The sequence below is a fragment of the Sciurus vulgaris genome (genome assembly GCF_902686455.1).
Source record: "Sciurus vulgaris genome assembly, chromosome: X".
Taxonomy (NCBI): Eukaryota; Metazoa; Chordata; class Mammalia; order Rodentia; family Sciuridae; genus Sciurus; species Sciurus vulgaris.
Genome location: NC_136471.1, coordinates 36,792,771 through 36,811,278, shown reverse-complemented (window position 1 = coordinate 36,811,278; position 18,508 = coordinate 36,792,771). Strand labels below are relative to the sequence as shown.

The 18,508-nt window shown below is 38.1% G+C and overlaps 1 protein-coding gene across 7 annotated transcripts in view; it reads right to left on the bottom strand.

The window, feature by feature from the left end:
* The window catches only part of IL13RA2 (interleukin 13 receptor subunit alpha 2), a 69,915-nt gene that overhangs the window by 10,152 nt on the left and 41,255 nt on the right, over positions 1-18,508 (bottom strand). For 4 of the 7 annotated variants that reach the window (XM_079124481.1, XM_079124482.1, XM_079124480.1 and 1 more), the window contains 5 exons: positions 9,765-9,918; positions 6,010-6,136; positions 3,418-3,569; positions 1,788-1,941; positions 1,107-1,227 (listed from right to left, as the gene is read on the bottom strand). In XM_079124481.1, coding sequence (XP_078980607.1) covers positions 1,107-1,227; positions 1,788-1,941; positions 3,418-3,569; positions 6,010-6,103 — 521 coding nt within the window. In that variant the 5' untranslated portion in view covers positions 6,104-6,136; positions 9,765-9,918. Of the gene's footprint in view, positions 1-1,106; positions 1,228-1,787; positions 1,942-3,417; positions 3,570-6,009; positions 6,137-9,764; positions 9,919-13,134; positions 13,281-18,508 lie in introns of those variants that run through there. The other 3 variants (XM_079124485.1, XM_079124486.1, XM_079124483.1) reach the window with 2 other exon arrangements.

Sequence of the window (18,508 nt, the reverse complement as noted above, 5' to 3'; positions counted from 1 at the left end):
AAGCAGTGTCGAGATGGATCTAAATAGACTGGTACATTCACATTGCTGATAATAGAAAGTACTATTGGAGAGGCAGTGATACAGGGAAGCAGAGACGCGAATGGCAGCCTAGAATTCACCCTGGGGCAAATGTAGCCACCAGAGGTTTTTGAACACAGGTATGGCATATGAAAACGGCAATATAGGACGATAAAGCTGGCTACAGTGTGCAGAACGAATAGCAAGGAGTGAGACTGGAAGGGGTGAGGTTGGAAGCAGAGCCATCATCATTTGGGAGGCTACGACAATCATCCAAGTGTGAAACGAAGGGAGCCTAAAGTGAGCTCCTTATGGTAGACGGGAAGTAAAAGAGAGATGTGCAACTTTGCGAAGGAGTACTTTGGTGATCGTACGACTATGAATCAATCAAGGAATACAGGAAACAGAAGAGTCAAGATGGCTTTAAATTTAAAAGCCTCAGTGACCATTAACAAACGTAAGGAACCAGAAAATGGAGCCCATTTAATAACTTCTTTTTAAAAAAAGGCAAGAATACAGGGCATGGTGGCGCGCACCTGTCATCCCAGCAGCTCCAGAGGCTGAGGCAGAGGATCCCAAGTTCAAAGCCAGCCTCAGCAACTTAGTAAGGCCCTAAGCAATTTAGCAAGGCCAACCTCTAAATAATATAAGTATATATATATATATATGTATGTATATAAAAGGGGGCTGGGAATGTGACTCAGTGGTTAAGCATACCAGGGCTTAATCCCCAGTACCAAAAGATAAATAAATAAATAAAAAGTAAAATAAAAAGGCAAGAATATAAAATACACCCAAACATTTTAGACTATAGCTCTATCTATCTAAAGGATATGAAATTTAATCTAGTACAGAAGCAAAAACTGTATTCCTGAGCTCACTCATAGAATCTGCCTTACAGAATCTGCAGCCTAAATCCACTTACTCCCATTGAAGACCCCAAGAAATTATCATTAACACCATCAGAAATGCAAATCTGATAAATAAATACAGTGAATTTAATTTAGTGGAAATAGAGTAAAACATGTTGCAGACTGATTTTGGTAGATACTTTACTAACATGGAATTCCAAGTATAAAAATACTTACCAATAAAACAAGGTGTAATTGGTGTCAAATTGGGCACCCATACCAGGTTTCCAGGAACAGGCTAAGTATTGCCAGTTGTAATATACACAATCCATGTCCTGAATTTTAGTTTCCAGACTTCCTAAGAAATGAATGAACTGTGAATGCTTGAAAGACATGATGATGAATTATTTGCAAACTCATTATGCAATTTTATTTCACTTCCTTTGGCCTCACTACTTCATTTAGCAATCAACATAATGGGAATATTTCAAAGGGAAGTTATTGGAAATCACGGACACTAATAGATGTCGAAGTATTAAGTTGATAATTCTAGGCCGCTCTGAGGAGTTGAGCAAATACACATTTACCAACATCTTTTTTTCTTAAATATACAGTTTTTAGCTGTTTGACGGACCTTTATTTTCTTTCCTTATTTATATGTGGTGCTGAGAATAGAACCCAGTGCCTCACACGTGCTAGTCAAGCGCTCTACCACTGAGCCACAACCCCAGTCCAAACATCTTTGCTGAATTAAAAGATTCAAAAAGGCAAGTTACTCCCTACTAAGAAGGATTCTATTTTGTGCCACAGTCACCAGATCTATTATGTATACATTCTAGTGCCCGAGATTTAAGGAAGTTACTCCCTACATAGATTGTTCTAGTAATATTAAATATAAAAAGAGAGCATTGTTTTAACCTTGTTCTGATGTCCAGTAAGTAGCTTCTGACCATGAACTTTGAGCTTCTGATCCATTTGTGCATTGCCTTGACAAAAGTGTGTGTACCTTTGCTTCAATGCCCTGGTTAAGATCAAACCCATCTTTATAATATAGATTCTTAGTAATAATGGTCTGTTTGAAAAAAAGACAAGACAAAGTCAAACTTAGAAACAGCCATGGTATAGTGAACCACACTAATAAAACTAAGAGGTTATTAATACCTTGGAAAGTTCACAATATCTAAGATATTCCTCATGGTTATCTGCTCTGCTGCCCCAGATACATCTGTGGCAGAGATCACCTCTGTATATCATATCATTTGATAAGATTATTTGGATCTTAGCATCTCATTCAAAACCTAAACAAAAACTTCTGGAAGGGAAAAAAGGTTCTACCTATAACCATCTTGGAAACAAATAGAGAATTTTCACATACCATATGTATATTACATGGCAAAAGATTTGACCCTTCAAATATAATATGAAGCCTTCAGGAATCACATAAAGTAAAATCCTGGAGGTAGCTGGAGAAAGATGGACAAATCATAAGCTCCTGGAGGATGAAAATCATATATTATTTAATTCTTATATTCATGATATCTTAGAGTGTGTAGTACAAAAAGTTGCTAAATAAATGTTTATTTGGATTGTCCTTTGAAACCACCTGAATTATGGGAGTAACAGGATGACTTTCTACAACGGGAATTTTCAAATGTACATGACAGCCGAGTATGTAAATAGTTTATAATTCAATAAACTTTCATTGAGAACTTACTACAATATGTGCAAAGAACCATGTTGTATTTGGTGGGGCAGATTAAAAAGATAAATAGTGCTTGACTCCTACAGAGAAAAAGCCTACAATATGGTAACATATATAAAACCCATATCTAAATCTATAAGCGCCATGGATAAATATGGTCTGAGTGTGTCCCCCAGGAGTTCATGTGTTTGAAGCTTGGTCCCCAGTGTGACAATATTAGGAGGTAGTGGAACCTTTAAAGGGTATAGTCTAAGAGAAATTCAGGTTATTGGGTCACTGCCCTCAGAAGGAAGTAATGTAATTCTCCTGAGATGCCAATTAGTTCCTGTAAGAGTGACTTGTTATAAAACATTAAGACTGGTTCCTTCTCACTGTCTGACTTCCTGTCTCTTTCACACATGCTCCCACTGTGATGCCATCAGCCATGAGGCCCTCAACAGAGTCTGAATGAATGGGCCACACAATCTTAGACTTTCAGCCTCCACAACTGTGAGCCAAATAAACCTTTTTTCATTATACATCACCCAACCTCAGGTATCTTATTACGGCAATTTAAAATGGACTAAATTAATAAGTAATTGTAAAATATGGTAAAAGAAGTGCTCTTCAAGTCCATATTCCATGGAAACAGGTATCTTTCCTCCTGTACTTCCAATGGTAGTCTTAATGCTAGATGGGGTGAAAACATTTAGCAGGATGAATAGGAGAGACAAGCAGACACAGCAGCATGTTTTATGCTAATTAGAACCCCTGAGATATGAGAATTAAAGTAGACACAGAAGTCAGAAGAATCACAAGAAAATACCTAATGACCACTCTGATATTGCAAGTACATGCTTTACTTACCTTCCATCTTTCACTATTGATATTTCTGTATTGTAATTCATATTCTATTGTGCATTCCTTAAAATTTTCCAGAGCCAGCGGAGGTTGCCATTGTAAATAGAGATAACCTAAATATCCCGGATCCACTATCACAAAATCCCGAGGAGGATTAACTAAAATAAAATCAATGAAATAGTTTTACTTTTTTTCCTGTATTTTATGACAAAGATTACTAAATACAAATTATCTCTAAATGTCCATCAATGTTGAATGGATAAACAAAATATAGTACATGTATACAATGAGGGTATTATTTAGCCATAAAAAGGAATGAAGTACTAATACATGCTACAACATGGAAGAATCTATATTTTACTAAGTGAAAGAAGGTAGTCACAAAAGACCACATATTGTATAATTCTATTTATATGAAATATTCAGAATGGGCAAATTCATAGACATAGACAGTAGATGAGTGGTTGTCAGAGGCTATCGGGAGGGGGATACAAGGTAACTATTCAATGGGTTTCTTTGGAAGGTGATGAAAATATTCTGGAATTTGATAGTGGCAGTTATTTCAAAACTTTGTGAATGTACTCAAAACCACCAAACAGTACTTTTGAAAAAGGTGAGTTTTGTGCTATACAAATTATATCTCAATAAAGCTGTTTTTTAAAAAAATGTAAATCGCTGCTATATAGTTGTTCTCTCTTTAAGAAACCACATTAAGTGCTGGGTGTGGTGGCACATGCTGGTAAATCCCAGCGGCTCAGGAGGCTGAAGCAGGAGGATCTCAAGTTCAAAGCCAGCCTCAGCAAAAAGGAGGCACTAAGCAACTCAGTGAGACTCTGTCTCTAACTAAAATACAAAATAGGGCTGGGGATGTGGCTCAGTGGTTGAGTGTCCCTGAGTTTAATTCCCGGTACTCGACCCCCCCAAAAATAAAAATCACATAAGCAACACATGACCTTGCCGGGTGGCATTGGTAGTATATTGATGAGTATAGCTGCCTTCCAAAATATAACTTTGCTTCTCTAGAAACTATGTTTCTTCAGAAATAAAAAATTCAACATGGATTTTTCTCAGTGATCATGTACACCAGAATTTGGTCTAGGATGGGAGCAGTTTATTACATAAATCTCTCTAATAGAAAGAATTAATCAGTATTAATTCAATGTTTAGTGTATGCATATAATATTGTTGTGGACACAAAAAAGAGGAATATAAAAATAGAACATATGTGTTCTATGGCTAAATGCCTTAAGAATTGGGAGAACAGATCTTACTGGCAATTTCTGGTTAATTGAATCCTCTAGTTAATGAAATTTCAGAGCTATCCCAAAAATGATATACAAGGGCACTCTGGAAGGACTCAAGAAAAAATGGCAAGCAGTTGAGTAACTTCAGGAATCAGCCTGTTTAATTTGGGGATGTGTGGGGAAGACATTGGAAAGCAATGACTCCCCCTTCTAGTGATTTAAAAAGTAGTACACACATGTACACACACATTCATGAACGCTATAAACTTTGGGCTGGGGTTGTGGCTCAGTGGTAGAGTATTTGCCTAGCATGTGCAAGGCACTAGGTTCGATCCTCAGCACCACATAAAAATAAATAAATAAAATAAAGGTCCATCCAGAACTAGGAAAAAATTTTTAAATAAAAGAATGCTATAAACTTTCCTACTAGTGAATTGGTAGTACTATAATAGTGCTCTCATGTGGCCTTTTTGCTAATTATTTCCTCTCATTTCTTCCATGCTATTCATTTTAATTCCTCACTTTATAATCCATATCTAAGTGAGGAAATGATTCCATGGGAAGAAATTGTTGTAAGCATTATGATTTGACCTGGGACCTGCCCCCCAGTCCCATTCTCTGAAGAAGATCTTTATGAAGGATGAAATGACAATCCTGTCTTTCAATCCTTAGGGTTAGAAATTTTCATCAAGTGCATTGTTCTAATTATCTTCATCAATAAGAGAAGTCCATTAAACATGGTTGAATAGTGTTGTGATTATTTTTACATTTCACTTTAAAGTGTTATATTTGTTCTAATTTATCTAATTTTCATAAAAGGTGAGGAGAATTATCAAGGAAAGATAGGAGTTGTTGAATATCAGGCATTAAGTTTTCAGATCTGTAACCTATTTTTTTTTTTTTTTTTTTTTTTTAGAAAAGACTATACAAGAGGTATAAAAAGTGTGTGTGTGTGTTTTAATTTGGTTTATTTTGTATAAGAAATTTTGTATAAGAAATGGGGGGACACTAGAGACTGGCCCAGGGGTGCTTAAGCACTGATCCACATCCCCAGCCTGTTTTATTTTTTATTTTGAGACAGGGTCTTGCTGAATTGCTTAGGGCCTCACTAAGTTGCTGAGGTTGGCTTTGAACTTGCGATCCTCTGCCTCAGCCTGGAACTTGCAATCCTCCTGTCATAGCCTCCGGAGTAGTGGGGATTACAAGTGTGGGCCACCATACCTGGTTTCCTGAAATAATTTTTAAGAATAATCCATCTATCAGTTATGCACTTACATAAGACAGACTGAAAGGACAGTTAATATCCCTGATTTTAAAACAACTCCATTAAAATCCATTTCATTTGTTGGTTTACCTTTTATTTCCGTGTTTGAAGAGAAAGTATAGCTAAATTCTGTGCAAATTAGAAAGATAAATAGGCATCTGATATCCAAACAAATGAAAGCCATTTCTCTAAGATTTAGTATCTTGAAATCTTCTCTCTAGGAAGGAAAATTATAGAACTGCAACTTTATTTCATTTCAAATAATCAAGTGACTTAATATGATTAATGATACTTTGGGGAGCTGTGTACTTTTTACCAAGAATTGGGAAAAATGCCCCCCACCCCTTGAACTGTGGAAAGGATATAATCAAGTCTGTCACCAATGGAACTGGGATGGGAGAATTCTGGCCTCATCTTTCTAATAAGAGTAAAAGCAAAGCAAAACAACCCCAAAAAGACCTGCAACCCCTCACCCACATACATGCATACTTTTCTACATGTTATGGACAGTTTAAGATGACTTCAAATAGCCTTCATCCTGAAGGAATTAGGCCCACCAGAGCATTTTTATTGGCGCCCAGGGTCTCCATAGCAACCATCTCCCCTAGCAACAGAGAAAATACACTGACACTCTTTTGAGGAAAAGAAAAAAAAAATTGGAAGTTATCTGACTACTGAGAAAGTCTTAGATAATTCAGAATTTTGCTCTATTTCTTCCAAACTATTAAATCATCATCTTCTTCTCTCACACCTGTTCCACTTTTACCTTTGTCTCCTGTATCAGTCAATAGTATCACCTCCTCCCAGTTTTCCAAATCAGTAACTTGAAAGTCTTCCTCAAATCCATCCACTCAATTAGCACTATTACTAAGTGCTAAGTAATTACGAAGTAATTACTATTACTTGAGGATCTTATCATCAAAGATCTCCTTGTCCAGTCTTTCCTGCCTCTAGTCCCTTGTCCACACAGCCCACAATAAGGATGGCCTTTCTGAAGGGCATCTTTTTTAAAAGAATAATAACATTTCACTGCCACAGAATACAAGATAATCATCCTTTCATCCTTGAAGAATATTGTTTCTGTGATCAAAATGCAAAGGATTCATGCCTACAAATACCTACTTAATCAAAAAAATGTTCTCTTTTTGCTTTTTGTTTATTTGTTTTTTTTTTTTTTTGGGGGGGGGTTACTGGGGATTAAACACAGGGACACTGTACCACTGAGCCACATCCCCAACCCTTTTTTTTTGTATTTTTTTATTTTGAGACAGGGTCTTTCTAAGTTGCTTAGGGCCTGGCTTAGCTGCTGAGGCTGGCTTTGAACTTGAGATCCTCCTGCCTCAGCCTCCTGAGTTGTTGGGATTACAGGTGTGCGCCACCAAGCACAGCAAATGCTCTGCTTTTAAAGAAAAATTACTATTCCCAGTGCCACACACTTCTTTTTGAGTCTGTACCCCTGGAACCAATGATTTTCACAGAAAGGAAAGGATTAGTGGTCATCTTTCACAACATTCAGGGTCTACCTTTCCTTTCTCCTACATAGATTCAATCTCTTCATTTAACCTGGTCCATCTATACTATTCTAACATTGGTAAGCTTCAATTATTACATAATAGGATCTTGGGACCACGTGGTAGAGCTAGCAGGTACATTTGAGGCAATGATAGTCAATTTCCTATTTAGATAACAGGAAGTAAAATTCAAACTTGCCCAAGATTATACAGCAAGTTAGTAACAGAGATGGATGTACAACAGAGATCTTATGATTCCCAGCATGGTAATACTTCCACCTTATCATGTTGGTCCCATGCTTGATTCAGAGTTATGAATGCTTTTCCTCTGGGACCACAGTGTCTAAGTTTTCCTTCAATTACCTAACCAGACTGAAGCAACACTGAGCTATTGTTTTTTTTATTCTAAGCCTCATAGAAGCACAAGAGGATTCCATTTCTCTTACTGAGATCCAATGAATATCACTCTCCTCAATTCCTTCCTCCCCATTCACCAGCCCCTAGCTACCCATTAATTCATCTGTAAGTACTAGATGGATTTGGTTTCCAAAAGATTATAGCTCTTCCCCAGAGCTACTCCCAGAGATCAAGATGAACGCACTGGTTTCTGTTGGTCCCAAGGCATTAGATCTGACACAGAAACCCTTCCATCACCTATAAGGACTAATATATTCAAGTTTCCCTTAAAATGCTATCAAAGAGAGCTTAACAAAGTTCTCTGTGCTCTATCCAGCTGTTCTTAAAATTTTCCTGCCTCTGCATAATGTACAGCATAAATGCCAAGTAGAGAGTTAAAAAGTCATTTGTTTCTGTTTTATAGAGGCTAGTGAAATCTGACTACGACTATTAAAAAGCACTTCCTGGATCCACTCAACGCATTAAAGCATAGGAAATAGGATAGCTGGCTTCTGGAGTCATTTATGGATAGATCCACAAAAGGACTTCCTGAGTTACATCTAGAGTCCCACCTAGACTTTCCCAAATGAACTCAAGGAAATTATATCATTGGCTTCTGGGTTATGGAGTTGTCACTAGTACAGTGAGGGGCTTTATGTATTGTACGGTTATCAAGAAGACTTGAGTCTTTCTGGGAGCAAGGGAGGTAGACCTGAAGACACAGGGAAGATGGAGAAGGAAATGCAGTTTTCTGGTATATTCCGTATCTCCCCGTCCATAGTTAAGAACCATTCATCTGGTCTTAACTCCTTATTTTATTTTTTTTTTTAGATTTTTTATTTAGTTTTATTTTTTATTTATTTATTTATTTTTTAATTATTATTATTATTTTTTTTTTTTTTGCAGTGCTGGGGATTGAACCCAGTGCCTTGTGCTTGCAAGGGAAGCACTCTACCAACTGAGCTATCTCCCCAGCCCCCTTATTTTTAAAAGTGAGGAAATAACAGCCAGAAAGGAAGATAAGATATCCAAGCACACACAACTTATTGGTGGCAGAGCTAGGACTGAAAACCAGGTCTCTTGAACCCTTTGCACTAAGAACAAATTTTCTTGTCCTGAGGCGTCTGTCCTAATTTACCCAAAGCATCCCCCCATTCAAACTTCCTCAATCTGCCAAACCACCCAGACTTATCATCGTGACATTTCTGGCAGAGGAATAATTCAATACAAATGAATCGAGTGCCTCGAGTGCCTTTTTTTTTTTTTTTGGCCACATACTATTCCAGATAAATCTTGCATAGGGTACAAGATTAAACGGCAATACTCAGAATATCTAGAATGATAATAATACCTCCTGCCCTTATTCAGCATTCACAGTATCCGAAGCACTGTTCAGTGCTAAGCCTTCTGCACACATTAACTCAGACAATGTCATACAATGTTCAGTCAGCCTTGGACATTATGGCACAATTTTAGTTTCATCTCGAAGACCGGAAATTGGGAGATAGAGAAGGTGAACAACTTCCCTCAAGTCACACAGGCCATAAAGGATGAGGTTTGGATTTGAATCTAGACTAGTGCCAGAGCCCTAGATGAACATCACTACACGAGGCTAAATATGAAGAGCAGACTCATATTTTCAACATAGTGTTTCACGTAATACTATTGCTGACAGCTTTCCAATGTCAATGTCCTTTGGAATGGCAAGCCTAAAGCAATTTTCTCTTTTCAGCCATGCTTCCCCACCTCTTCAAAGGCATGTAACATAATCCCCTCACTTGAGACTTGATTGGGTCTGGGACTGTGTAGCTCGGTAGTAGAGTGTTTGCCTAGCATGTGAGAGGCCCTGGGTTCCATTCCCAGCACTACAAAAAAAAAAAAAAAAAAAAAATTTGGCCGGATAATCCTTACATTATTGGAGAAACTCCAGGTACTTACCAATAATATGGTTTCTCAAGAAGTAGATTATGATAAGCAGTTATCACAGGCTCTCCTTTTCTTTCCTCTCCACTTCAGAGACATTCATTAGAATCTCTACTATTTTTCTTCCTGTTTCATAACCAAGCACACCGAAAAAATTAGACAGGTATTCCTGAAATAGCCAGAGGGCCAGAACATAGACACCACAAGTTACAAGATGAGGATTTTATGTGGGGTGCTAAAAGACATCTAAAGCAAATTTAGAATCACAGCAAGGTGTTGCAAAAGTTGACGGGACTAAGTATTCTTTGGATAAAGTAACAGATTTATGGCTGAGGAGCTTGTTATAATCAAAGGCCCAGTGGCACATACTGCCTCAACTACTTTGCTTTGAAGCAAATTATATCTCAATTTGCAGGTATAAAATGGAGGTAATGACACATGCCTGGCATGGGGTGTCTTAAAGATTAAGTAAGTATGTGAAAGTGCTTTGAGAACAGTAAATTACTCTATCTACTTAAAGGTTTGCTTCTGAGAACTTTGTCACTAAGTAAAACTGGAAAATAAGTTTTACCCTACATATCTGTCCCTAACAATTCAGGTTTTATATTCCACTGTTGATAACCAGGCACTTATTATTAATCTCCAATTTCCACCATCCTTGCTGACCTATTCTTCTGCCCTTATTAATCTTGGTCTTTTTTTTTTTTTTTTTTGGTGGTGCTGGGGATTGAACCCAGGGCCTTGTGCAAGGTAAGCAAGCACCCTACCAACTGAGCTGTATTCCCAGCTCCTGATCTTTGTCTTAATAACAATAATTTCTTTCATTTGTTGAGCTTTGCATAATTTATAAAGAATTTGTTGAACTCTCTTAATCTGTAAGTGTATAAGATTGGTATTGAATATTTATGAACAGTAAAACTAGGACTTAGAGGAATGATCAGACTAACACAGGCTCCCACAGCTGGTAGAAGCCATACAAAAAGGAAAAGAAAGAGAAACAAGGCACAGAAAAATGTTCTAAGAGTAATACTGTATAATACACTGTTTTGTTTTGTTTTGTTTCGTTGTACTAAGGATTGAACCCAGGGGCATTTATCCACTGAGCCACCTCCCCAGACCTTTTTATTTTTTACTTTGAGACAGGGTCTTGCTAAGTTGCTTAGGGCCTCACTAAGTTGCTGAGGGCCTCACTAAGTTGCTGAGGCTGGCTTTGAACTTGCAATCCTCCTGCCTCAGCCTCCCACATTGCTGGGATTACAGGCATGCATCACCACACCTGGCAATATGCTTTTTTTTTTTTTTTTTTTTCTTTTTTTAAGAAACATTCCTTCTCTATATCGCTTAAAAATAAAAAGTTTCCTTTGAAGTATCTGAAATAATCATAGGCTTTTGGTTTTGTTTGATTTTAAAGGAAGTGACCAAGTGGCAGAGATAAATAATTATTAGAAAATGATAAGTGGAATTTTGCAATGTCACTAAAGTGATTTCTTTTTAAAAAGTGGAGGGGGGCACATAAACCAGGAGCAATGGCACACACCTAGAGCCCTAGCTAGTGGGGAGGCTGAGGCAAGAGGATCACAAGTTTGAGGCCAGCCTGGGTAACTTAGTGAGACCCTGTCTCAAAAATAAAAACAAAAAGGGCTGAAGATGTGGCTCAGTGGTAAAACTTTCCTGAGTTTCACCCCCAGTACCACACACAAATGAATAAAAATAAAAATGATATGGGCATGATTTTCTGCTACTTTTAAGTTAAAAAAAAAAAAAAAAAGTGTTACAAAATTTGATACTTTCCATTCACATTTTTCAAAGTATCTAAAAATATCAACCAAAACATTTAGAATAGAACTTGGGGAGAAAAAAAAGGAAAATAGAAAAGAAGTAGAACTTGGGGAGAGAGAAATGGAAAAGTACCATGATTGTGTACCAGGTTTTTCCGGTTTTTTGTACTAGGGATTGAACCCACCACTTCACACATGCTAGGCAGGTGCTCTTCCCCTGACCTACATTCCTGCCCGGCTGATTGCATACTTAACTGGCATCTGCAGGTGAAATGATCAACCAACAGGTTCTCACATGAGAAGGCATTGACTAGGAGACCTGGGCTCTAGCATCAGCTTTGCCAAGCAACTTTGGAAAATTATAATAGGGACCATAGTTTATTTAGTCCCTGTTAGGTATCCATCTCTGTGTTAGATGCTTGATATGGATTAGCTCATTTAAGTCTCCAGAACACGGATATTATTCTCTTAATATTACAAGTTTACAAATGAGGCATTTGAGGTTCCGAAAATTTAAGTAAACTTCTCAAGTTCATATAACTTAAACAAGAAAAGAAGTCGATATCATATTTTAAAGACCATGTTCCTTTAACATATAATACTGTCTTTCAGCCAGTCTCAATTTTCTCTCATATAAGTTATCCTTGGGATAACACTCTCAATTTCATCTGCTAATCTGCTGTGTATCCATTTACGGTTTCAGGATGTGACTCAAGAGCACTAGCTTCCTGGATAAAAAATCTTGCTTCAGGGAGACCATCCAACACATTTAATGTCTATTTGTAGCTTCTGGAGTATGGCCGTGACTCAGTCTCATAATCAAAGAGTCTGGAACCTGCCGGGTCTTGAGGTCTAACAACGTGCTGAGATCAATACATGGCAATCATCAGCCTATGACCTAGTGGTGAGTCAAACCTAATTTAATTTTTAAAATAACATATCCTGCAGTATAGTAGCTTATAAAGAACACTGAAGGTAATTTTTACGTACATTCAAACACAAAAGGGTATTAAACCAGACAGACTCATCATGTTTGCCATTAGTCAAGTAGTATAAGTCATTTCTTACAAAAAGACACAGGTTTTTAAGCACATGCGAAAGATAAAAGTAAGTGTAGACAATAAAATACACATAGGGTTTATTTTTAACAAATATCACTTTAACATCCAGTTATACATAACATGATTATATTTGCACCACTGCTAAGATTGTATTCTAACTCGATATTTTATTGATATTTATGGAATATGTTCAATAAATCTTGTAAAACATAAGTAGTCATTCTGTTCCATAACTGCTTAGATGGTTTCTAGTTTGATATCCTGAATTCATCCAACTAACAAGTTTCCTGAGGTACTGTCAAAGCTAGAGAATTCGATTTTGATCTACCATAGCAACATCCAGTTTTACAGTGTTAATTCCTGAAGCAATTTATACATTTCAGAATTGGTTCTTACTCCAAGAAGATCAGAGCTTTGTTATTTTATCTGCCACCTAATAAATCACCAACAGTCCATTAAAAAAATTTTATGACCCTAAAACAAAACTAAGTCATCACTTAGTAAATATTCCTTAGAACAAAGCAAATTATTATTAATATATCTTACATTCGATCCACATGAAGTCCCGGCTGAAGACCAATGCACTCACTGTCCTGCATCACTGTTCTGGAACTAGCAAAACAATCTCTTTTGTTCAACACTCCTCCACACTCCCAGATGCTCCCAAATACTAGTTTGCAGACAGTGTGTACCGTTGGGACTAATGACACATTAACTAACTCAGGCTGACTCCTTACTCCCTGGCGGGTGAGCAAGATCAAGGACTCAAAGGCGGTTTCAAAAGTTAATGACGATAAATGGGACCACCGTCAGGGATTGCTTAACAACAGTTCCTCGAACATGATCAGCTCGTGCTTGCCACATAGCACTCTCACCTGCGTGACCCCCATGCCTTGCTGACCTTTAAGCTGATTGGTTCCCATCTAGCCTCCACCCTACATAAAAGCTGTGTGACTTCCTCAATAAACGAGATTCCTGCTGTGCTTCGTAGGCTGACAGACCTCCCGGCTCTGGTGTGTTTCCTTTGCCGGAGACACTCATCATCCTGCTCGGTCCCCTATTCTCCTCAGGCGGGCCCTGAGGAGGTACATCGGACCTTGTTGCCGGACAGGGAGCAACAGTGAACTGTACCCAAAACATTCACATCATGTAAGTACTTCAAAAGTAACTAGTAGGGTGTGCTCCACTTTCTCAACACTCGGTGAAAACAGAATATAAAAAGTGCAATAGCAGGTTTTATCATCTTTTGAGATTAGTCCACAAATATGCCATTTTATGTCCATAAAGTATAGACTGTAAGAACATGGAAATATGGTGTTATATTACATCTAGGACCTTCAGTTATAGAAAAGAATGTTAATAAAAACAAATATTTCTGTCATTATTCAACAGTTATTTGGGGGATTCTGCTGTATGTGAAACCCTGTCATAGGTCCTGGGCCTACAGCAGTGAATAACACAGAGTACCTACCCTCATTTCTGGTGTGGGAGACAGACAATAAATATATCAGATAATCATAAGTTGTGTAAAGGAAAGCAAAGTAGGATAACAAGAAAGAAGGCAATGGAGGTTAATTTTAGAAAAGATGGGACTGCTTCTCAGTGACAGCAACATGGCTGATTAAATCCTTGGCCATTGGTGATGGACTCAATCTTAGCTTCTTTCCTCTCCCTGGAGATGAGGGAATGGGGAAAAGGCTGGAAATTTCAAGTCTCTGATGACATATTTGGTTCCTATGGCAAACACCCCCCATCCCAAGGCTAATCGGGAGCCCCCAACCATCAGTAGCCATATCATTAACATAGACACTTATTGCTCAAGAGATTCCAAGGGTCTTAGGAGGTATGTGCCAGGAAACTGGACAAAGGCCAAACTTCTAAATAAAAATCTTATAACTCACAATATTACAATTCATCCCTGTCTTTGGTTTTTTTTGTTTGTTTGTTTTTTGGTACTGGGGATTGAACCCAAGGATGCTTTACCACTGAGCTACATCCCCAGTTCTTTTTAATTAATTTCTTTTAATTTTAAAAAAAAAAAAAAAAAAACAGTTTTGGTAACTAGCATAGGGCCTCACTAAGTTTCTGAGGCTGGCTCGAACTGGCCATCCTCCCGCCTCAGCCTCCTGAGTCGTTGGGATCACAGAAATGAGCCACCAGTTTTTGAACACAGATTCCTTACCTCAAAATGATTAGAGGGGAGTTATGAAAAATGGTGGAATGAGACAGACATCATTACCCTATGTACATGTATGATACACGAATGGTATGAATCTACATCCTGTATAACCACAGAAACAATGTACCCCATTTGTGTACAATGAATCAAAATGCAGTCTGTAAAAAAATTAAAAATAAATAAATAATTAAATTTTTAGAATAGATATATATTAAAAAAAATATTACCCCAAAAAATGATTACATAAGTCAAATGATACGGGCACGTTATTATAATCCCAACTTAGTTCAGTTCACCATCACATCACTTGAAAATGTCTCCCAGGGGAGGTTTGCAGGCTTCCAAACCACACTACATCTCCTAGAAATAGGAAATTTTTCATAGAAATTTTCTATGAAGGAACATAAGGAGCTATAGCTAGTGAAAAGCAAATCTCTAGCATGTGTGAGAACCTGGGTTCCAACTCCAACGCCACAAAATATATATAAAATATATATGAGTACATATGGAGAATATCTCACATGAAGGCCGAATTCTGCCCACACTTGGATTGTTGCCATTCCTCTTTAATAATGGGGTATTCTTATTTGAGGGAAACAGGTCAGAGTAATTTATAAGAGTACCATGCCAAGAAAAGCATTTCTCTGAGGAAATTAGAGACTACCAAAATTTACTTTTACCAGTAATTATTTAAATAAATACTTTCCAGCTGCTCAAATTGTTTTACAAAGTTATCTCCAACTTCTTGCATTCTTAACCAAATATAACTTTTGAAACGTGTCCTTCCTCCACACTCTACCTCTCCTTTCTCCTTCTAATCTGAAGTTTCGCTTGTTTTTTTTTCTAAATTTGTGTTCTGCAGTAAAAGTCATCAGAAACAACTTTAACTATGTTTTTAGAAATTCTGGGTCTAGTTCTGATTTTGAAATGCAGGATAGGAACATATAGCTTTTATTGCATTTTTAAGACTTTGAGGGATCAAACAACATAACTGAACATATCCCTAATGAGTTCTAGTAAGTGCTTATCTGCAGGCAAGTTTTTTGTTTGTTTGTTTTTTGTTGTTTAGGGTTGTTTTTGTTTTTGTTTTTGTTTTGCGGTACTGGGGATTGAACCCAAGGCCTTGTGCTTTCAAGGCAGATTATTTTTATTTTGGTTTAGAGAGGCAGGCTATTCGGAATGGAGACCATAGAGAGTTGTATCTTTTCAGTCTCTTGCTCTCTGCTTCTCCTTCCGGTCTGTCTTTCTTCAGGTCTATTTCTCATCTTTTCTTCTTTCTAACATTTCTTTTCCTGTTTTTCCCCCTCTTGTCCTTTTCCTTAACCTATGCTCCTCTTTTCCACTAGGTAGAAATTAATATATTTTGGATTGTTGGCTATCCTTATTTTTTAAATACCAAGGCAATTTCTCTTCTTGATATGTTTTTCATTTGTTCTTGGCTTTCCAACAATGTATTCCATACATTACTTGAAGACTAAGCCCATCTTGTAACCACATAAGCTTACATTCTTAAAGTGATGATGAAAAGGTCTTTTCTATTCATATGTGGGCAGAGCGTCATTGTTTTTCAGCGGACTGATCATCTGTCACAGAAGTGGATTTCCTGCTTGAAGAGGCTTGTTGTTTTATAACTTCTTAAAACTTCAACCCACTTTCTCTTTTGAGTCTAGTTAGACAATGTTTTCTCAGTGACTTTAGAGTCTTCTCAGCAAAACAGCCTCAGAGTCTACTTTTATAACCGGGGCCTAACTTCACCTCTGCTTACTGTATTAGTGCTGATGTGGTCACAGGATCCATCCAGATCTTCATTTCTCAGGCATTTCCTAAGCTTCCATTTTGTACCCCATGCTGAAGATAGGAAAACAAGCAAAACACAATGTTCTCTGGCGGGACAGACCAAAAAATAGTTATTATAAAGTGTGTGTCTTCTCTCAAGTTACTGGTAGAAATGTAAATTGATGCAATCACTTTGGGAGATGTTATGGCTGAGATTACTAGCTGCCCCCTGGTATTTATTCTTCTCTCCTCCAGTAGTAATGGAACCTCCAAGTTTTAGCTGGGCACATAGCCACATAAAATGACCACCAAGTTTCTGAATGTCTTTTGGGACACACGTGGCATGTGATTAAGTTCTGGCCTAAGAGATGCAAATGAAAGGGTTATCTCTAATCTCTGAGTCGGTCTTTAAAGAGAATGGATCTTTTCTCCCCTACGGCTTTCTCCCCTTTCCTCCATCCTGCTTGTTAGAATGTAGCCTTGGTACTGCGCCACCTTTGATCAAGCAGATGAGGGAAATACCCTAGGCATGGCAGAACAAGAAGTTCGGAGCAGCCCTCAGCCCTTGCTGACCTCGTGCAGTAAACTGCAAACTCGGCCCTAGATCAACTGGCCCCCAGGCAGTTAAGTGAGAACAAAATAACCTGCTTTCTCATCAAAGCAGAACTTAAAACTAATTGGAGGGGTATTTAGCACTATGTATCAAAATCTTTTAAAAGTTTTTATCCTTTTGCCCCAAGATTTATAAATCATCAAAGAATACACTTCTCTGGTCCAACCCATCTTTTTCTACATGACCTTTTTTTTTTTTTTTAGTACCAGGGATTGAGCCAAGGGGCGCCTAACCACTGAGTCACATCCTCAGCCCTTTTTTATATTTTATTTTGAGACAGGTCCTTGCTAAGTCACTTAGGGCCTCATTAAATTGCTGTGGCTGGCTTTGAACTTGCGATCCTCCTGCCCCAGCCTCCCGAGCATCTACCTAACTTTGAGTCTAAAGCTCCTGTAGCGTTTCTGCACAGGGCCACATTATAGCCTCTTTAGCACCTCGTTGGTTAAAGCTCTGATCAAGTAACTGGGAAATAAAACATATGGAACTACCCTGCTTGTAAATATTGTAACCACAAAATGCCAAGGGGACAAAATACAATGTGATATATCACTTCAGTGTCCTCCTTTGAGGCCTTTAAAGTGCTCACTATTCTCCAGGATCTTAGTCCTGGAGAACCTTCCCTGGCCTTTCCCTGGTGGTTCTGCTGCTATGAGCTGCTCACAGGTGTCGCAGCACTTCTTCCATCAACAGCTATTGCCACAGTTTTCTGAATGACGTTCTGACGGTGTGCTAAAACAGTTTGAGTCCTACGCTGTCTCCACATTTTCCAGTGGCTGACAGCTCACCCCACATGCTTGGTTATTGTCAGAATGCCCTGGAGTTCAAGTTTTCTTGCACTAAATCAATGCTAAGTGTATCAACAGTGAACACTGTTCTTCCTGCAAAAGTGCTAAAGAAGATAGCTGATTCCACAATTAGAGGTCAATCCGTGCTGGATAAGCAAGATAATCATGCCTAGGGAAAAGAGAAGTGGTTGCTTGAAGTATCACAGCTGTAAAGCAGGGCTTTGTCTCCCCTTGACTGAACATCCACGGGGTTCTCAGAATGACTAGTACCTCCTACCCTCCAGAACCACTCCACTCTTCTTTTTTTTTTTTTTTTAAGTTGGGATTCAACTCAGGGGTACTTAATCACTGAGCCCCATCCTCAGCCCTTTTTTGTATTTTAACTAGAGACAGGGTCTCACTGAGTGACTGAGGCTGGCTTTGAATTCTCAATCCTCTTGTCTCGGCCTTCTGAACCGCTGGGATTGCAGGCACGCACCAGCAAACCCAGCACTCCACTCCTTAGAAGAAGGTGTAATGCTCTTTAGGAGTTCCTTAGCCCTCCTAGTTTTCTTGATACTTACTACC